This window comes from Calliphora vicina, chromosome 1 (assembly GCF_958450345.1).
Source record: "Calliphora vicina chromosome 1, idCalVici1.1, whole genome shotgun sequence".
NCBI lineage: Eukaryota > Metazoa > Arthropoda > Insecta > Diptera > Calliphoridae > Calliphora > Calliphora vicina.
In genome coordinates this window covers 171,749,264-171,772,754 of record NC_088780.1, presented here as the reverse complement: position 1 = coordinate 171,772,754, position 23,491 = coordinate 171,749,264, and the positions used below count along the sequence as shown (strand labels likewise).

Below are 23,491 nucleotides of genomic sequence, written 5' to 3'. Positions count from 1 at the left end.
AAAAAATAACCTAAACATAAAAAACAAAACACACAAATTCTACAAACAGCTGTTCGTTACAATGTTATTCATTCCTGTTATAGAAAATTATGTATTTCGAAGTGATAGGGAGGGACGTTAAAGAATCGATTTCTATTTTCTGGAAAAGGGTGATTGAAGTGAGTAGAAAATGCAGTTGAAGAGGAAATTTTCTCTGAGCACATTGTAGTAAGTAAGATTCATTAGAAAATGGTTTCATCGACAGCAATGCTCGCACTCACATTGTATACCGAAAATAATAATAATAATAATGTGTAACAACAGCAACAACAACATAGCTGATGACGATGATAATAAGTGAGTATAAATGAGGGGCGTGTCGTATTGTATCGGGGGCTCCTCCCGTTTAAAGCATGTTTCCCGTTGGTTGAACATCACAGAGAATCAAAAATCCAGTACGCATGTGCTTGTTGTTGTGCGGGTATAATCACATATACATTGATTTACTCTCCGAGAACTTATAACTGGCTGAGTGGCCTGAGTGGAAATGGAATAGAAAACAACAGATGTAGTCATCTCTTTCTGGGTACCAACAAACATGGTGGTGGTTTTAATGGTGCCGTTGGTGTTTGTTATCTCGTTAGTCAATCTCTTGCTACCACACACACACAAACATATGTAGCTACATTTATTTGCTGAGAGATACATAGATACACATTGGCAGAAGAAGAAGAATAATGAAATACAACAAAAAAGGTGGTTGCATGGGTAAGATGTCGTCCTCATGCTTGCTGAGTGAATCGGAGTGCCTGTGTGCGTGCGTGCGTCCATGTCCGTGTGTGTGTTCACTAATGAATGCAGTAGTAGTTAGTGTATCTCGTTCGTTTGCCTTTCCACTGAACTACCCAAGTTATTATAACACATTGTCGTTTAAACATCGTAGCGAGCATACACTTGAGCACGGCCTGAACAATATTTGTTAGCAAGCCAAATAGTAAGCCAGTATTCCCCTCTGTAAACAGTCGAATTCAAGAGCTCAAGCCAAAGAGTACTCGAGCGCATTGTAGAAACACAAATTATCATTATTACTATTCATTCTTATTATTATTATTATTATAGTAATTGTAATTACATATGATTATATTGTTCCATTAACAACACAGTTCGTTCGGTCTTATTAAAAGAAACAACAAACCAACCGTCTTATTAGTGTTTTATTTCAATAAATACAAAACTAAAATAACAAAAAATAAATAAATACATTTGTATATTTATGTATATTAAAGAATTATTTAAACAAATAATGAAAATATAGAAAAAAAAACAAAACAAAACACCAACTGGAAGAACAAATCACGGCAGAAGTAAACGGAATAAAAGTGAAAATTAAATAAAAAGTGCAAAGAAAACAGAGCACAAACAAAAAAAAAAAAACTAATTTACAAAAATAAATGAAATAAATTCAAATACAAGTGCAAGTGCAGGTTTGAAATTAGAAAATAAAAAAATTGTAATTTCAAATACCGAACCAATAACAAAACAATTCAATGAAATGATGAAACCTGTAGAAATCAAGTCCTTCTTTGCAAAACTGTAAAAAAATTAACAAAACTATAGAAACTAAGAATTAAAAATCAATAATACATCATCAGTTAATCCACTCTTGGAATTTTCCAGCTGAGTGGTATCGTTACGTTTAGTTTTTTTTGTTATTATTTTGTTTTGGATAGACTTTTTTCGATATAACGCGTTTTAAAAAATCGTCATCATAACGGCTCAACTTTTAAATAGTTTCCTTAAGGGATCGCCCCATCAGACGACGATCGATATAATGCAAAAGTTATACTCGGAGACGCCGACCAGCGGACCCGTTAGCATGACTAGCCAGTCGTCGGGTTCTGGGGCGGCAGGTGGTGGCGGCGGTGGCGGAAATAATTCAGGAGGCGGCGGCAACAACTCAGCCAATAACACAAATGTTCAAAATCCCAACAGCAATATTGCCAATGTCACTAACGGCGGGAATATGAGTCCGCTAGCTCGAGCTCCGTATAGTATGAATGCCATGAGCATGCCAGTCGGAGGTGGCATGTCTTCAGTATCGCCACAGACTGCAGCGACATTTGGATCTAGTGTTTTGGATTCCGCAGCAGCGGTAGCGAGTATGGGTGGATCAATGGGTGCAGCGGCGGCTATGAACTCCATGGCCCAAAACTGCATGACACCAAGTAGCATGAGTTATGCTTCTATGGGTTCTCCTCTTGGGCAGATGGGTAATTGTATGGGAGGTGGAATGTCCACCATGGCAGCGATGGGTGGTTATTCGTCAATGGCCGCCGCTGCAAGTGCTCGAGATTTAGACGCTGGTTCTCCAAATTCCCTCAACCGATCTCGGGTGGAAAAGCCAACGACATACCGACGGAGTTATACCCATGCTAAACCACCATATTCGTATATTTCACTCATTACAATGGCCATACAAAACAATCCCACACGCATGCTTACGTTGTCCGAGATCTATCAGTTCATCATGGATCTGTTTCCATTTTACCGACAAAATCAGCAGAGGTGGCAAAACTCCATCAGACATTCTTTGTCTTTTAACGACTGCTTTGTTAAGATTCCTCGTACTCCCGATAAGCCTGGCAAGGGATCTTTCTGGACCTTACATCCAGATTCGGGAAATATGTTCGAGAATGGCTGCTATTTAAGGCGGCAAAAAAGATTTAAAGATGAGAAAAAGGAAGCCATAAGACAACTGCACAAATCCCCTTCACATAGCAGTTTAGAAGCCACATCACCAGGGAAGAAAGATCACGATGACTCCCATCATATGCACCATCACCATCATCACAGTAGGCTGGAGCATCACCAATCGCATCACCATCATAAAGATGGCGGTTTAGGTGGGACTTTGGGGTCTGCTCACAGTAAAGACGCTGAAGCTTTAGCCATGCTCCATGCCAATGCAGAACTGGCATGTTTAGGCCAACAGGCACAGCACGCACCTGCTCATCATCAGCATCACCATCAGCTCCAGCAAGAAGAACTTTCCAGCATTACAAGTATGGTTAATAGATGTCATCCCTCATTGATTAGTGATTATCATTCGTCAATGCATCATTTAAAGCAGGAACCCTCTGGCTACGCACCTCCCAGCCATCCGTTCTCCATTAATCGGCTGTTACCCACAGAATCGAAGGCTGATATTAAAATGTACGACATGAGTCAGTACGCTGGCTACAATGCTCTAAGCCCTCTCACCAATTCACACGCTGCCTTGGGTCAAGAATCTTATTACCAAAGTTTGGGTTATCACGCACCAGCCGGTACGACCAGCTTGTGACATCATCAGTATCCCTTGGCTTAAGGAAGAGCGGAACAGATGCTGCGTAACAACAATTCGAGCGCAATTCCAAGTGCAAATACGACATTAAGCTCAAGCTCGTGCACTACAAACAGCAGCATCTTTTCTGGTGCCAACCATCACTTGCAACAAAATCAAAATGAAGCAACGTCACCACCATCGTCGTCATCATCACAGCAGCCACAGCCACATCATCAGCAACATTTACAAAATTCACAACAATCAGCAGCAGCCTCCTCCTCAGCAGCGGTTAATTTTTACAATCAAAAACTTAAGGCGGCGGCATATTTAAACAGCAAAATGGTCGCAGCTCATCACCACCACCATCATCATCACCAAAACTTGTTGCAAAGTCAGTTGACACCAAGCGATTTACAGGAGGATTCGTCCAATATCACAAGCGATCTGAACGACGATCACCTGCAACAAGTCCACCAACAGCAACAGCAGCAACTTTACAACAACTACCAGCAATATGCAGCAGCTGCCTCTTCCTATCGCAACTGGAATCATACGTTGAGCCTAAATGGTGCGGCGGCATTGCAAAACCTTCTATAGCAGTAACAGGCTAACAGGCATTCTAAAGTGACCATATCCGTTCTTCTCCAGCTAACTACATTCAAACTTGCAGTTGTTGTCAAATATGTATTTATGTATGTATATCCCTTCTACTAGACAAAGTCATACAATGACGAACGCACCCAAATTTGGATCTTTCACCGCCATTAGCAGCAAAACCTCCACCAACAGACACATTCCATTTAACGACTGTGAGATTCATAGAGACACAGAGGTGGTTAACCTTTAAGCCTATTCAAAAGCAGTACTCATGCAACTCCTCATTTATTGGCGGCAAGTTCCCTTAATGGAAATCTGTCAGACGTGGTCCCTACACATGCCGATACATTTTAGCATTTGTTTGCACCTTCATGCTTGAAAATTATCATAAATAATCTCAAAGAGCAACACACATTTTAAAAAACACATTAACAAAAAAATCATGTAAATAGTACTTTTTATATTTTTATTCTTTATTTTCTACAACAACAACAACATTATTTTATTTTATTTTTGCCTTATTTTTTTTTTAACTGTTATTAACGATAATTTTTTATTAAAAAATTTTGAAAAGTCTTTCGGTTGGACTTTTTAAAGCAGCAATCAAAAGTGATGTAGTTTTAAGCATTTTTTATAATAAATATTTTATTAATAATAAACAAATTTAACATAATAGAAATATAAGCCGTGCCATGAGTTTGTTTTTACATTTTCTTGTATTGCGTGTACATTTAGTTAAACTGAGAAAATCAATCAATCAATCAATTAATTAATCAATCAATGAAATTTATAAAATGATTATGTAGAACTTTAAAGCATTTACATAAGTGTAATTTCTCTTTTCGGAATACAATTCTCACTATTCTCACTATTTAAGCAAAATTTCGAATTCACAAACTGAACAAAAACCAAAAATGAATCCTCAAATTAATGTCTGTATGTCTCATCCGCTTTAAAATTGATTATTTTTTTTACATCTTTGTACGAAAATTTCGTTTCAATTTATTTTCATTCTCAAATACGAGCATTACGAGTATTATTCTTTGTTTCCGTTCTTCACAAAAGAAATGTATAAAATATGTATGTAAACAAAAAAAAACACAAAAAAAAACTAAAAAAAACAAACCTTAAACTGAGAAAAAACTTAGCAGTAATTTTTTATTATTAACAATACATGTACATTTTATTAACATTTAAGCTTAAAGATTTACGAAAAAAATGTTTTAAATTTTTATTATTAAATGCAGAAAATACAAATAAATATATGCAATTATTATTCCATAAATTAAAACTAATCATACATTTTTTAATGAAAACAAAAACAAGAAAACCAAGAAAATAAAACAATTAAAGCTAAGCTAAAATCAGAAAGTAAATATTAAAGAAAACAACAAAAAATAAAATCTATTTAAAAAATCCTATAAAATAAAAAATTAACTTGTTAATACTGTATTTAAATCCGTATAAAATTTAGCATAAAAGAAACTAATTAAATTTAGTTAAAATTTAATAAAACAAGAAAAACAATTCTTCTTTATAAAAAATAAAAACAAAAATAAATATCGTTTGCTTTGAAATTACAATAGTTAAATTAGGAGTGAGTCCGTATGAGAATCCAATAAATTTATCAACAAACCAATCCTTTGGCATTCAGACCCATCAGATCCAGTCTGTCATAGAGGAACACCATTACCACTGACCTTTAACAATCATTTATGCATTAAGCGAATGCATTGAACTGCATTTTGTTTGCTTTTATTTAAGTGCTTACCTTATTATCATTTCTGTTTTATTGCTATTGCTTTTATAAATGAAACGAAAACAAAAACTCTCTTCAGCTTGGGAAAAACATATTTAAGATAGATAACCTATCAATAGTTAAATAAAACTATCAATCGACACTCCAATTCAAAGATAACGAATCAACGAATACAAAAAAAAAAAAAAAAAAAAATCGTGCATCCATCGCGATGGCATGTTGAATGGATGCACGCTTGCAAAGTAAATCATATATAGTAGATAGACATTATACTTTTTACTTTTGGAAAATACCGAACCTTCCTCAAATTATTCCACAGTTCAATTGCAGTTACACTCAATAAAGACTGAAAATGTCTCCCTTATCTTGAAAAATGAAAATAACACGAACATTTCACACTTCATGTGGATGATCTGATAATGGAATGACTGAATGGTGGTAACGTTCAGGTGAAGATACAAAATAACCAGGAACAAAGATGGGCAAACAAAGACGACTTCCGTTTCAAAATGCCGTTGCTGTATATGAACTTGGTGACGATGGAACCGTGAAATCGTTTATTCGCCAGTGTTTGTGGTTACAGTTTACAATTTTGTTTCAGTTAACTTTAAAATATAACTAACTTTGTAAATTTGTTGTTAAATATTTCTTACATTTTATTACGCGCGTTTTTGTTTAAATTTTAATTGTGTTTGTATCTACGTACATATGTACATATGTTTGTATATGTATGCAATTCGTTTTAAAGATAAGTTGAATGAAGTCTTTATTTGTGATTACAAATTAAATTCGTAGTAGTTTATGTTACTGATAAACAAAAATGAATTGTCGTTTGTTGTCTTTTATTTGACAAGCTGTTGTCATTTCAATTAACATTTACAGTGTAAGTCGTAAATATTTTACATACAGTTTTCATATTTATACATTTGTATGTATGTGTGTACAATAAACCTGCTCTTAGTTTTATGGAAAATTTGCTCACTTTGATTTAAAACTTTAGTGTACCTCAAGCATTTCGAGCCAATCGACTGAATGTTGGAAAATTGGTTATTTTTACAGGCATTATGCGATGTTTTTTTTGTTTTCCTTTTTTTTTTTTTTCAATTTTACAAAAATTCCAAATAATAAAATTAGACTCATCCAAGAATAATTTTAAGGTCAGGTCTAATGTATATATACATACATACATACATTCACTCATACAAATGTTTATGAATAAGTGAATATGTACATATATTTAATATATATCACATTCAAATATTATATAAAGTCACACCTAAATCTAAAGGAAGGGTTCGTTTATAGAAATTGCAAATGCTGAATAATCACACTTTATAAATCAATAATTCTTGGAATTTAAAATATGAGTTTTTGTCCAAGTTCGACATTGGAAACAAATACATACATAGATTTGAGTAATACACCCTTAAAAACATTTCCTTACCTAAACTTTTTATAAAATTCCATATTGCTACGAAGACTGGCTGCCGGAAATTTATGAATTGAGTTTTGTTTCCTTTCCGCGGCACTGTTTTTCATACAGAATTGGTTCATCGAAAAATCTAATTTACCAAATAAATGATTAACTTATTATTTTTTCACAAAGCATAAATATAAATAAATACGAACCAAAACTACAGTACAACTGGATAGAAATAAGATTAAAAGTAGAGTAAATTGTTTAACCATCCGTAAGTCGCAATCATTCAAAAATTTCAAAAATAATCTCTTCACTTTTTATTTCGAAAACATAAAAACAATATTAAATGCAATTTATTTAAAAGAGTAATACAAAAAAAATTGCAGTAAAAATATTATTTTATCAAAAAATAGCTTAAAATTTGTTGTTTAAAAAAATTTACAATAAAAACATGTTTGTCTGTATCAACCAGATCAGTTGCGAGTAACGGAGGTTTCAACATTTATTTTTAACGGGTTGTGATAGAAAGGAAATATTTGTGGAGTTTTGCTAAGCTTAAAATGGCTTTTCATCGAGCATGTTTAAAAATCTAAAACGAGATTTGCGCCCCTGTTGTGGGTTTTTGAAATCAGATTTGCAACCGTTTTTGCTCCACAAGGAGTCAAAATTTTCCAAAAAAAAGGATGCCATTATTTTTAATTACGCAAAAACCTTCAGAAAAATGATGATACCCGAAAAACAAATGAATTAACCTGCTCACGAACTAACTCTAGTATACATATACAAATTTTTCAAATTGTATATTTATGTTAAAAGTTAAAATATATATATAGGTATGTCTATTTTATTGAATACGAAGCGTTTTATTGAACATCTTTAAAACTACTCGACACATAAAAATGGCTGCTCGTGCAAAACATAAATATGGTAGAAATTTTAAAATCGTATGGTTCAATTTTCAGTTTTTTGTCAGGAACGTGAAATTTAATTGAAAAAGTTAAAACTGTTTATGGCTTTAAAATCTATGGAAGTTGAGCTCTTAATTAAGTAATATTTCTTACTTTAATATTTTAATTGGAATATTTTGTTTGCAACTAAGTAATTTACAAATTTAAGTTTTTTTTAAATACTTTTTTAAATATAAAAAAAAACATTTGAATTTTTATCAAACAAATACTTTTCAAAATTAATATATTCAGAATCGAGTTTGAAAGTTAAGTATTAAAAATGTATTATAAACATTTTAGTAAAATAATTCAATAATTTTTTAAATGAACAATTTCTGTGGAACATTTTTTTATTTTATTGTTTTTTATATTTTTTATATTATATTTTATTGAAATTTTCCAATAAAAACGTAAATCTGCGTTTCAAAATCTGTTCGCAAATATTCATAGAAATAAATATATATGATTTTTCATCAAGTTTTTAGTTCAAATTATTCTAGAAAATTATTTGAAGAAAAAAATCAAAAAAAACAAAACCATTAATTCATAATAATTAATTCATACTCGAAATAAATGTCTGTGCTTATTTTTCAATATATTTCGAGTATGAATTAAAAGTTTTATTCGATTAAACTTTTTTTTTATTATATTTATATTATATATTATATTATATTTTATTGAAATTTTCCAATAAAAACGTAAATCTGCGTTTCAAAATCTGTTCGCAAATATTCATAGAAATAAATATATATGATTTTTCATCAAGTTTTTAGTTCAAATTATTCTAGAAAATTATTTGAAGAAAAAAATCAAAAAAAACAAAACCATTAATTCATAATAATTAATTCATACTCGAAATAAATGTCTGTGCTTATTTTTCAATATATTTCGAGTATGAATTAAAAGTTTTATTCGATTAAACTCGAATAATTGACAATCCTATTAAAGGCGGAGTTACTTGATAGTATGAACCATTTGAATACTTTCAACCATTGGTACCTGGAGTTCATAACTGAATGAGTAATCAGTAAGATTCCAAAAAAAAACACTTCGAATTTGGAAGCAGTAGCAATCGCTGTTGCTTCAATACAACTTCTCACAATATTTACCTTCCAAAAATGTGAAAAATTACAGTATTCAGATAGCCTACTGCTATCTTGTAGCACTAAGGCAGAACCTCTTGGCGAGAAATCACGAACAAAAATCTTGTAATATTTCAGAACAATCGGATGCACTTACCAATTTGTTGGATGCTCAAAAAGCAGAGAAACACACCCAATTGCATATACATGTTAATAAGCTGTAATTTTAATCGAACCTTCTTGAATTATATTATTTATTTATACATGTAAATTTTTATTTATTCCTATATTTGTTTTTATATTATACATTTTACTAAGACAATAATTATTAATATGAATTAAATATTGACAACTAGCCTCTACAATGCCTACTGGATGGAGTGTTCAAAAAACCGATTTCCGGTTTAACCGAAAAAGTGTGTTTTTGAAAAAACCGATTTCGATTATTGTCTTTGAAAAAAAAACCGGTTAAGCGGTTTCGGTTTTTGTCTTCAAAAAAACCGGTTTATATTAAATTTTTATTTAATGGAAATTTAGCATTTTTTGAATTCTTTATGCAATTATTTTATATCTTTTACGAAAAGTTGTCAAATGCTACAATTTTCTCTAAAATAAATCAATATTTTTAAAAATGGTATCAAAGTTTTTCTTAAATATATTTGAACGAGCTTTAGAAAATATATTTCATTAAAACCGGTTAACCGTCATACAAAAACCGAAACCTGTAGAGTTTACAAAGATGAAAAAACCGGTTGACCGGGTTCCGGTTCCGGTTTTGGATACTCTACTAATGGAGGTGAGGCACTAATATTTTTGTATAATTTGTATACGCTACACCACCATAGTGTTTATTAAACATAAATAACTATCATATAGACATAAATCACACGACCTAATTTCATGGTGCTCGGTCCATAATTGGCCATAGCTCCCATATAAGGCCCACTTCCGAAAATCACTCACGAATATAAATTATTGATATTTTAAAAGAAAAATATTTTTACTCATTTACTTGGTGTAGGGTATTATATGGTCGGGCTTGACCGACCATACTTTCTTACTTGTTTTGTATTTGAATTACTTTTTTAAATAAAAACAAACAAACAAACGAACAAACAACTGAATTTCAATATATCAGATCCCGAATAATTTTTGATAGTTTCATTATGTGTAATTGATTCCGGAAAAGTTTGTAGATAAATTCATGGTCCTCTAATCGAAAAAGCTTTTTATTTCGGCAGTTTATATTGTAAATTAGAGCAAATGTTTGATATAATTGGGGGATTCAAACGGTCTGATATTAAGTCATATTGTCATAATGTCCCACTGTACTATGATAGTTATACAAATTGGTGTTGTGCTTCAAACAAATGTATGTAGTTCAAAAAGTCTTACCCCCATTTTCTTAATCTCTGGTTATTTTTTATCGTGACGATAAACTGACAGTTCTCATACAAAAAAAAGTTAATTGGAGGTTTATCGTTAAGAAACATGTTTTTAAAGCTATCATAATATATTGAGACTTTATGACTATATGACTATATGACCTAATAGCAGATCGTTTGAAACCCCCAAAAAAGTGTATAACGAGTTTTATATTACATCTTTAATTTTTCTATGAAATCTTCATAAGTGTATGTGTACATATGTATATATACTGTAAGACAGTATCGTGGCTTTCTGTACTACCAATTGTTCTCATTTTAGTAAAATCGCAAAAAGTTTCAATTCGAAATTAAAAATGTTTGCAACTAAGTATTTGATTGACAACAAAAAATTGTTACTTAATGTCTACATTTATTCATACAAAACTTTAAACGAGATACTACGAATAAAATAAATCATACATACATATGTATGTATCCTGTATTTATTATTATGATTAACAAATTTTAGGGGACTAAAGTTGCATAATAGTAACTACTCATTAATTTTAAACATTAAAATACTTTGATGAAAGAAATTTAAACAAATCATTTCTAAGAAATGTTTAAAGTCTTAAATTTTAAATTTATATTTTATCGAAATTAAGACAAATTTAATACTCTTCAACAAAATCTCTCTCTCAACAACAATTCTTCTTAACTCAATATGTATTTCTTTTTTATATTGTCAATGGCGTCTATCACTTTAATTTTGATATACTTACGTACATACATATGTATGTATGTATACGCACATATCTACACATACATACATACGTAAACAAATATGAATGTGAATGTAGATACAGATACATGAAAATTGTATTCAACATGAAAATCTATAGCAGGTAACCAGATGAGGAGATTTCTCCCCAAATTGGGCATTTCATAATAAATTTGGGGACAGAATTTTATGGGTTTTTTTATCTGTTAATTAGAATTGGCTGAATAACAAACGGTCAATCGGTTTATCATTATACACCAGGTGTTCTCATATGGCAATTCAGTTTTATTGGAGTCCATAGAGTTCGGAAATAGTTTTTATTAGCAAATATGTATACTGAAATAACGATATTCTTAAAGTTACAGCTTCAAAAAATCATAAGTAAAAACTTTTTGAAAATCGGTTAGAAAATGGCTTTTTATTTTAGTAAAAAAGCATACTGATGATGTAGCTTACCAAAACACATACGTAAATAAAAATCAATTAAAATATTAATGAGATTTTCGACTTTTTTTCGGTTTTTTCATACAAATGTTTTATTTTTTAAAATTATAGCTGACAACAATGTTTTTTTTTTTTTAAACTACCGTAACACAGCCATTTCCAAACCGATTTTTACAAATCTGTTAGTGTTTCAAAGTTAAAACACATTTCTCATAAATAAAATAAACAATTTTAAAATTCTAATGAACATATTTATGTTGTTGTGAAGCTGTTAATTCAAGAATACCGTTATTTTACTAAAATTAAACTATAAGTATGTATGTACTCTATGGACTCCAACACAACAGAATTACTACAGAAGTACACCTGGAAATTTGTTTGTTCACTTTTGTATCACAGTTTAATTAATTTAATTGTAAATCACGTCACCAAAGTGATATTTATATTGAAATTTAGTTTTTGCTTTCGTGATTTTTTGGTTTTGGTGACGTGATTTATAAAATTAGGGCCTAAAGTTTATATTTCCAAATAACAGATATCATTAAATTGCTGATTTTTGGAGCCCACGAAGGATATTTCCATATTCTTAATAGAATTCATTAAATTGTCTGGCATCACTGATTTATAGAAATACAATGGATTCGTTTGGGATGGTTGGTTGAATGGGTGGTTTAGTTTTTGGCCTAAGTATTCTGTCTGTATACTCGCACGAGAATCCCCTTTCATATGTTAGACATGCGCTTTAGACAAGTTGGAGAATAAATCGTCATTATCATAATAATTTTTATGTGGTATATGTATGTATGTATTTATGTATATATAAATTATGTGTATGTATGAATTTATACATATATACAGTGATGAGCAAATGTGCATATCGTTCAATGAAGTTAGGAATATACATATATATGTTGTTTATACAGCTAGGACCAAAATTGTTTACAAAGTGTTGGAAATTAGTTAACTTGATGATAATTTCTATTCTTTTTTTTTTTTTAAAAAAAATCTTAAAAAGAGGTCAAAAATGCCATTAAATTATAAAAATCCTAAAAAAATTGTGAAAAAGATACACACGTAAAACAAAATAGTTTTATATACAATAAAAACAATAATTTTATAATAAACAAATTTTGTTAATAATTGAGTTGTTTTAATTTTTTATATTTTTTATAATACAAACGGAATGACAAACTGAAATTACATACATGTGTATTAGGGTATTCGATTAATCAAGTTTCTGGTTTAATGGGTTAATCGAGCAATTAATTAATCAGGGTTTATCGATTAACTGAATAATTTCTATTTTAATTTTAAATTGAAAAGAAAACAACGAATTTTTTACTTATATAAGAATTTTATTAATAAAATGAACAAGAAACAAACAAAACAATAAATTAGGATTTTAGGGAGATTTTCTGAAACAATTTTTTCAACAAGGTCCCTTTTAAAATTTTTTTCAGTTTTAATAAAACTTGACTTGAAAAAACTCTCTCACTGATTGCCGATGATGTTAGAGAAATTGAAAGTAAAGCATGATAAAGAATATCCAATTTCTCAGTTCTTGTTTTAGTTTTTCTAAACATCATACCATTGGAGTAATTTTTGGATTTTTTTTTAGATTTTGAATACTTTAATAGTTTCGTTAAGTTTTGATAAAAGTCTCGTTTCAGTAATATATTCAGTTTCGTCCTCCCACCCATTAGGACAAATATTTTATTTTTTTATTGAATCTGCCTATATCATTAGGCCTAACAATAAGTGATTAAATCTTATAACTAAAATTAAAACTAATTGCTCTCAAAAGAGAGCATTGCTTAATGCATGGACCTCATCTTAGCGGGGTGGTAGATCTCTTCTACAAAGCCTTGATCTGTGGATGTTTTCATTTCTTATGTACCATGGTGCACCCGTCATGGTCCTAAGAATTTTCGACTCGGCCCTCTGTATAAGCTCAATACTGGAATTACTGGCCGTTCCCCACAATTGGATTCCATATGTCCAAATTGGTTTTAAAATGATATTATACAGGGTGACTTTATATTCCAGGCTTAACTTTGATTGGTGAAGATGCTTTTAACTGCATGTGAAGTCTCTTGGTTTCTATATGACGGCGCAAAAGTAAGTCTTCTACCTAAGTGAATACCAAGGTATGTAACATAATCGGACTGAGGTATATTAACATTGTTAAGTGTGACAGGTGGACAGCATCCCCTCCTCAGTGTGAACGTAACATGTTTGCTTTTTAACTCATTTACAGTGTTTAAAAAACTAGACTACAAGTAGCAGTAGCAACGAAAAAACACAAGTAGTCTAGTTAAAAAATTAATAAAAACTCGGAGTCAATAATTACTACTACTACTGCTACCTTCATATTTTGGTAGCAGTAGTTGTAGTAGTACTAATAAAAGAAAAATTTAAAAGTAGCAGAGTAATTTATTTTCTATTGCTACCTTAAAAAAGAAAAAGTTTTGATGTAGCAGTCATTAGTTTTTTATTAATTCTGCTACTTTTAAAATTTAGTAGTAATAGAAGTAGCAGTTGATGTAGTAGAAGAAGTAGCAGTTAAGTAGCAGTTGAGGTAGCAATAAAATAAGTCAAAAATAAAAATCTTCAGCCAAAAAAGTATATTATGTGTTGTTGTTGTGAATGTATATTTGTGTATGTTGGTAGTGTTGTAAACAAAAGTTCGGCTTTTTTGTTATACACACAGAAAACACGATCTTTCTGTTAGCAACACGAACATCTGAGACGAATAAAATCGAATAATTCTTTCAAACTCTCTCAAAACAAAAACAACACACAGTGTTTAATTCTGTCAATTTTGGTGTTATGACTGAAGATTTTCTTTTTTGACTACTTTTATTGCTACCTTAACTGCTGCATCAACTGCTACTTTACTGCTACCTTAAGAATTAAAACTCGATATAGAGCAGTAGCAATGATTTGTATTTTTATGCTACTACTCCATTTACAATTCATGTTTTATTACTACTGCTCTGTTAAGAGTTTTATATTTTGAAGGTAGCAGTAGTTTTAAAAAAACAAGAAAACGAAAAAAGACAAATGTTACTGCTACCGCTACATACACTTTTTTGAAGCAGTAGTTGTAGCAACAGTTAAAAATTAGTTAGTTATCGTAGCTTTTTAAACACTGCTCATTTACACGTATTCTCCATTTGTTTAAGCATGTTTCCACACATCTTAAGTAGCCATCTAGTATACTAGATGCTATATATGGGTTTTCATGCGAGCTAATAATTGCGGTGTCATCAGCAAATGTAGAAATAGTCAATTCATCGCTCGTAGGCAAATCAGAGGTGTAAATCAAATAGAGGCTAGGTCCAAGAACACTTCCTTATGGTACTCCTGCTCCAATCCTATATTCTCTTGTCACGTAATCGTTGTACTTAACTGTAAATATACGGTCCGATAGATAAGATTCCAATAGTTTACGAGTAGATGGTGGCAGCAAACATTTTATTTTATATAACAGGCCTTTGTGCCATACTTTGTCGAATATTGCTGAACAATATTTCTTTAATTCAAAGGATTTTCTTATCTCTCCGGTTATACGATTAACTTGTTCGATTGTTCCGTGGCGTTCCCGGAAACCAAATTGATGAACTGGGATTATATTTATTTCTCATTTAAAAATGGTATGATTTTCTTTTCGAACAGTTTCGATAAGCAAGGAAGCAAGCTTATTGGTCTATAGGAGGATGGTATACCTGGCTTTGGTATCACTATTATCTGAGAAGTTTTCCAATTTGTCGGAAAAACTCCATGTTTAAAGATCGCATTAAATATTGTAGACAGCACAATTATTGCCAAACTTGGTCGGTTTTTAATCATAGTAGGTGTAACAGAATAATTTCCAGGTGATTTTCTTAATATTATATTATCCTTGATTATTTCGTTAATGTCTTCTGGGCTTATAGATAATATGTCATCATTAGATAATGTTGACACAGGTGGCTCTTCAAGTTCAAAAACAGTTGTTGGCGAGTTTGGTTGAAAAACCGTACTTAAGTGATCGGCAAATATTTTAGGCTTTTCCTCCGTGCTGCGAGCCCAGGTGCCGTCAGCTTTCCTTAAAGGGCTTTGCCCCTCTACCGGTGGCTTGATATTTTTCGTTGCCTTCCAGAGGGAAACATTTGTGTGTTTGGTATTTGTCAAACTTTGAATGTAATTTCTATTTCTGTGATCCTCTTCTAATTGAAGGGCTTTTTTCATATTTTTACTAGCAGCACATTGACACTTTTATCTACATCTTCCTCACACTGAATACAAAGATCTGTGTGGATATGACTGCTTATATATTTTTTATATTTAAGTCAATTTGTTTTAAATTCATATGTTTCAGTATGAAATTTTGAAATGTTAGTCCTCCCGTAATAAGATACTATAATTGGGGAATGATCAGAAGATAAATCATATGACATTTCTGTAGATATTGAATTTCGATTAATATTTTTTTGTTATGGCAAAGTCTATGAGATCAGGAATTTTTTTAGGTTCAGTAGGCCAGTATGTTGGTTGTCCAGGTTACACAAAATCCAGGCCATTTTTGTGATCAACTAATGCTTTATAAAGCTGTCTACCTCTGGGATTCATTAGTCGAGAGCCCCAGTAAGTATATTTGGCATTATAGTCGCCATATGCCAGAAAGCGACCTGCTAGCGTACTAAAGAATTCTTCAAACTTCTCCTTGGTCATTGAAAAGCGTGATCGCGCTTATATTTAAATCTCCAGCAAAGCCTGCATATAGTCTTTTGAGAATTCATCTAGAGGATAATGTTTTAAACGATTTATAATTAAAATACCAGTACTACCATGTGCCTTACCATCAGGATGATTTGTACAGTAGAATGTATAATCCGAAATATAAAAGTTATACCTATTGGTAAGATGAGTATCCGAAACCAATAGCACGTCGCGTCGATGTTTTTATTCTGCATGAAGTGGGATACCTCTGATTTGTGTTGGTTTAAACCGTTTGCATTCCAGAAACATAGTCTCAAATAACTAATTTTCTTGTTAAGAGGATTTGTATCATTTGGTTCTGTTTAAGATATGGTAACACTGCTTTGGCGTACGTTTTACCGTTTGTTTAAAACGACAATTGCACATGTACTTTCATGAGTAATTGATATGTTGGCTTTTTATTCTTGTATTGAAATTAATGCGCGTGGTCAACATTTTTTTCGGCCCAGGTAAGAAACAAAATTTGGTAAGAACAAACAGTTACTTGGTAGATTTTAATGATCGGCTGTTTTATATAGTTAAAGTGAACACTTAGTTTTGCATATGTTTGGTAATTATTTAAGCACATTTTGATTATTAGGTAAAAATAATTTTTTACCACTGTAACCCAAGTTCGTCTAATGTGGACCACTTAAATTACTTGATTATGTACTACTGGTCCACATTACCCGACAATAACAATGTACTTTGTAAGCCATCTATCTAAGCCAAGAACGCGACTTTTTAATTTGTATTAATAAAAATATATTGAAATTTAATTTTTTTTATCATTCATGATTAGCTGGTTCATGAATTTTATGTATTAAACACTAGTCCACATTACCCTCCAATTTGTTTAATGCTGGTTTTTGGGTTCCTTACAATATTTTCACATAAAATTTTTATCCTTTGACGGAAAAAGTGTTCAACTGCAAAAACAATTAGAGAATACATTAGCTAATTTATTTCTTCACAACTTTTTTAATATCCATATATATTGTGGTCAAAACTTATGTGGTAGTCCACATTACCCGAAGTTACTCTACTGCCGTTAAAAAATTAAATTTATTTGGCCATACCTGCGAATAGGTTAGCGGTATCCTACGAAGCCAAAAACTCATATACAAATAAATACGAATATATTTTAAGTAAAAATGTGTTTTTATTTTAATATTTCTCAAAATATGTTAATTTTTTGATACATTTCTTGTTCCCGAAATCCCGGGATTTGTGAAAAATAATCCCGGGATTTTTCGGGATTAAAAAATCCCGGAAAATTACGAGATTTTTTAATATTTTAGGATGATTTTTGAAGCTCCCAAAATTCCTAGAAAGCTAAATTTCATCATACTTATAATACTAATATAAAACAAGTAAGAGTGTTATATTCGGCTGTGGCGAATCTTGTATACCCACCATCAATATGTAGTTTTGGCCTTTTATGGGGACTTGAATCAGTATTTATGAATGAATGACTTGTATCGATTAATTTTCATGAATGAATGACTTGTATCGATTAATTTTCATATACTACTTGTTTATTAAATTTGTTCACGATATTAATTATTATAAGACAATTATGAATGTTCTGAAGGGGTCCATGTATGGGGACTAGGGACAAATGTAGCCCGGTAGTCCGAAATAGTATTTATGACTGCTCAAACAGTATGGGGCTAGGAGAAATCGGACAATTTTCAATACAGAACAAATTATATCAACAGAGAGTATTTGCGGAAAATTTTTGCCAGCTGGCTTCTTTCGTTTGTGCTCTATCGTGTTTTAAACAGACAGACGGACATTTTTTGTTATAAAATAAAACAATACTTTTATATTTTATTTTAAATTTTCAGTTTTGTTATGGATTTCTCACTCTTATAAAGTTCAGAATACGGGTATGAATATGAATAAGAATATGAAATATCTTTTGTGTCAAATATATTTTAATTCAATGCATTAGTTTTTGCTTTGTGTTATCTGATAGCTGATCGAAAGTAATCAACGCTTCTGGTGGGTAAAATAAAGTCCAGTACAAAAAAAGTTTGAAGTGACTTCACCATAGATTACTAAGAGACACTAAAGTGACTATTGACTTCAGCTATGTTACATGAGATGTCAGTATACTTAAGCAAAAATAAAAGCAAACTGCATGAGAATTATATCAACACAATTTGTATAAAACCAGTTTGTACGAAATACTCACAAAACGTTTAAAGTGACTACACTCCAGATTACTTAGGGACACTTAAGTGACAATTGTCTTCACGATAGATTACTTGGGATGCATAAAGTAACCAATTGTCTTCTCTCTGCACTACAAAGTGCACACACGTGTCAAATGACCAAAATATATAAAATGGAGTCAGACAAGTGATAAGACATTTGTGACAATTACTGTCTTTAAGGGATACATTGACTACTTGCTTAACCCAGCAGTTCTAGGAGACAGTACCGAACTAGTGATTTTACCCATCATTTAGGGTGGGAGCTAGTTACTTCAATAGCCACGTGACTAGCCATTTTAACACGGGCATGTCCTAGGCAGGGGGTCAATTGTCTCTTTTTGATTACAATGGGACTGTCTAATAGCTGGTCCAAAGTAGGCAACGCATTGTATTCACATACTGGTTACATAGCGTCAGTTACCTTGCTAGTGGTGTAACTGGTTACTTGATCAGCTACTTGACTAGTTATTTTAACACGTGCATGTCCTAAGCAGGGGGTCAATTGACCCTTTTGATTACAATGTGACTATCGGATAGCTGATCGGAAGTAGTCAGCCCTTCTGGTGGGTAAAATAAAGTGCAGTACAAAAGCAAGTTTGAAGTGACTTCAACATATGTTACTATGAGACACTAAAGTGACTATTGACTTCATGCTATGTTACGTGGGATATCAGTATACTTAAGCAAAAATAAAAATAAACTGTATGAGAATTATATTAACACAATTTGTAAAAAACCAGTTTGTACGAATTACTCACAAAACGTTTAAAGTGACTACGCTCTAGATTACTTAGAGACAAAAGTCATTATATTTGCACTTTCAAGAATGCATTTTTAGTTGTTGGCATTTGATAAATAAAACATTAAAGTAAATAACGGCAAGTTTTGTTTATGTAATAAATCAACGGCGACTGCTTAGCCAGTGATCGAAGTCATTGTTTGTGAGCAAAGTTTTGAAAGCTGTATAGGTATACAGCGCCATTTCGTCGAATTTTAAGTGCTTAATAGTTTAATTTCTACAATTTCTTTTGAAAAATGAATTCTGGATAAGATTTTAAAAAGTTGGCCCAATTTGGCCGGGTTTAAAAATTTGTCAATTTCATGTTGCATTTTTTTATAAATATAATTTTTTGTAAGCATTCTCTAAGTTGCATAGCTAAGTTGCGGAATTTTAAGAATAATTAATAATTCCATACGTAGAAATATAAGGCATAAATATATGTAGATGGAAAATGGGTAAAAACTAGGGTATTCGAATTATTCGATTTCTATCTTGTTCGAATAAAACGAATAATTCAAATAAGGGATTTTAACATGTTCGAATAATTCGATCACACGTTTAAAATTAATCGAATTATTCGAATAATTTAAATTTTTTTAAAAAAGTAAAGAATGAAGTTTTGATGTCGGTTTTTTAATATTTTATTATTAAAGAAAAACAAAAAATAACGTTAAAGTTAGCAATTGAAGTATTGAATGAATGTTATAAAACATTCGAAAACAAAGTCCATCATTAAATTTTCATCAGAAATATTCTGATCAGATTAACTCCCGAACAATCTACGAAATAATTGACTAGCAAACCCATTAGTTTCCGTTTTGGAGCTATGCTTCAACAAATTTCAGCTAGTTGGACATGATCCTGAATTCAAATACAATATAAACGTATTAAGAACTTTTTATGTCGTTCATTAATTCGGGTTTTAAATTGAGTAACTAATTCTTTAGTAAATTAATTATTCACTATTTCTAAATTATTTATAACAAAGTTTCTTATGCATCAAGCTCTATCAATGTTGCCGAATCTTTGCTTAATAAAGTGGTCTTGGGGAATTACACAATAAAGGGAATCTGAACAAAGTTTGATATCATTGTCAGTGAACGTGGCTAATTTGAAGTCAGGCAGTGCATGATTAACGCATTTTTATTACCATGTTAGACAAAGTTTATTACCATGTTAGACAAAGATGTTCAACGATGTTCAAAATCATGTATAAGACGAACTGCATGCTTTTCTTGCATTAAATATTTTGCAATACTTACGTACGCGGTTAATAACATCACTTATATACATATATTTTAAGATTATGGCCTTCATCTATTTCAATGTAATCATTATAAATGTCATACACATTCTCCATCACATTCAACTCTACTTTAATCTAAGTTAAAATTTTGATTATTAATTGCGATTCTTCTAATATTTCGCCAGCTAAATAACAAATATTTTATTCCGTACCTTTTCTTTTATTTTCATTGGTTCAAGTCCTAAGTTAAAAATTTTGAAAGATTTGGTTTTAGAATTGTAATTTCTTACAATAATATTTATAGAAGGAGCTATCGGAACACTCATCTACAGTGATCGAAAGTCCCTTTGTCTTTAGTTATTTGTCTAATTTCAGAAACAATACAATTTTTGTGAGTCATTATTACTTATTTAAATTTGAAATTATGAAAAATTTTAAGCAATTTACTAATTTTAAATATATATGAACATTTATTCGTTTTATTCGATTAGTCTACATAAAATTGTTCGAATTATTCGTTATTCGAAAATGGTCATTTTTAAATTGTTCGAATAACTATTCGTAAGAAATTATTCTATTAATCGAACGATCATTAGTCGAATGAATACCCTAGTAAAAACCCAATTGGTAAATACCCGGTAAAATGATTAAAAAGGGTTAAATACCCAGGTGTTTACTAAAAATGTGGGTAAAAAGTGGGTATCTTGAAGATTATGTGGAGCAGAAAAACATTGGATGGTTGAAGAGAATGATTTTTTTTATTTAATTTTATAAAGAAAAAGAAAAATTGTACATAGTAGTTGTAAAAAAAGGCCTGAAGACTTGTGTCTGTTGCTTTCTGTTGATAAGCTCCGAACAAAAACAATCTCGGGCTTAGAAATTAAAAAATTAATAACTCCATTATTGTGTATATTGCTGCAGCCATCTCACTGCAAATGCAAATACCTCGATGATTTCAACTGTATATTAATGTTAGTTTGCATTTCCATGTAAAGTTTATTCAAATATTTATTCGAAATTACTTTTCTGTTCCGAAATTACTTTTCTGTTCCGGAAACAATAATGGCCTTGGCTAGTTTCTCATTTAGGCTTTCAGTAATTTTTGGGCATGAGGGTGAGAGTGAATTTGGAGAATTTGATGAACTTACACTATCACTGCATTCAAATGAATTCGCAGTTAAAACTATTTCCGTTTTTTTTACCAATTTGCCTTTTGGCCATACTAGGACATTTTAGAAAATTTACTAAATGTTTGGACATTTTATTTATATTTGGTCTTCCCATGTTAAAACCTAAAAACCTATTTATGTAAATTTGCTACATTTTACAACTACTAGAACAATAAACACATACCTTCTCGCGGAATTACAAATTTTATTAGCCTTTTTGAATGTTTTTTAGTTTCTAATATGAATAAAAATATTTTTAGGTTTGATTTCAGTTCAGTTTTTGAAAATATTTTGATATTAAAATCATTTTATAAATACCCAAAAAAAGATAAAAAAAAAAGAAATATACCCAGTATTTACCCATACATGGGGTAAATACCGGATAGAATCCCATCTATAGGCATAAATCATATTGAACCTAAAAAATAAGAAGAATTATAATTGTTTAAAGCCCTGTTATGAAAACAGAAGAAATTTTAAAATTGAATTAGCCATACCTCAGATTCGAAATCAGAAACCTTGAATACCCCCGTATACCGATTTTCATGTAAATCCGTAGAAATTGGATCCGCCATTTTGAATTTAAAAAAATTGTTACCTCAGATTCGAAATCAGCAACCTTGAAAACCCCGTTCACCGATGTTCATCATTGTTTAATGATTGTGTATAGTTTTGGCCACAAAAATGGTTGAAATTAACTAAGTATGTTGCATAGGTCTAAAATCAAAACTTATCTTGCGCATTTCGTCTTTCGGTTTTGGGCTACTTGCTTTAAGTAGGAATCCTTCTAATGATCGATTTAATGTTAAAACTATGGATATAATTGTTCTTTCGTATCGAAAAAGAATATAGTAATGAAAGGACTGTTACATACAGTCATTGCATTACAAATATCAATAAAGAAGTGGGGTAAGGTAGATTTTGATATTCAAAATAATCAAAATCAAAAATGTATGAAAATTATAAAAGGTAAAAAAATGCGTTTAATTAAAGTGGAGTTAATTGGAATAGCTTCTGAACAAAAATCAAATAAGATACCGATTTTTCATATTTTTTAATGGACATTTTTTAAATAATAGAAGACTAAACTAATTTTCAAATAGTTCAGGGCACGCTGTTCGTCTCTTTAAAAAATCGATAAGAACATAGGGATCTGTTTATACGACAACACTGTGTGAGGCATCCCACAATGTTTAATAATCGTAACGTTTTAAGTCACTCCATCCACAGCTATGTATGTTTGTATGTATTACAAGTAAAATGGCTGCTGTTGGTCAGAGATAACAACAATTTATTTTCAAGTCATCATTTTAAATTATTTCGTACGTCAGCTTTCGTCTGGAATTTGCTACATACCATCATCATCATTGCCCACCCCATTTGAAATGTCTGCTTCGGCATTGATGAAGAAAAATTCTATGAAATCGTACACACAAACTCTTGCATTGCTTACGAGTAAGTTATGTAGTAAGTTAGTCAGTGTGTTCAACAATTTTTGCTCATTAAAATATAATGTTCTTCTTTTAATGGGATGAACTCGCTAACGAATGTATGAGTGCTTGTGTTGTGTGTGTGTGTGTTTGTGTTTTTTTTTTTTTTTGTATGAATGTGTATAATTTTTCGTAATTT

General features: G+C 31.1%; 1 protein-coding gene across 1 annotated transcript; it reads left to right on the top strand.

The window, feature by feature from the left end:
* Positions 1-801: 801 nt before the first annotated feature.
* On the top strand, positions 802-5,461 carry fkh (fork head). Its single transcript, XM_065498236.1, is given in 1 exon segment — positions 802-5,461. A coding segment is annotated over 1 exon segment (2,091 nt). The 5' UTR covers positions 802-1,810; the 3' UTR covers positions 3,902-5,461.
* The last annotated feature ends 18,030 nt before the right edge of the window (positions 5,462-23,491 follow it).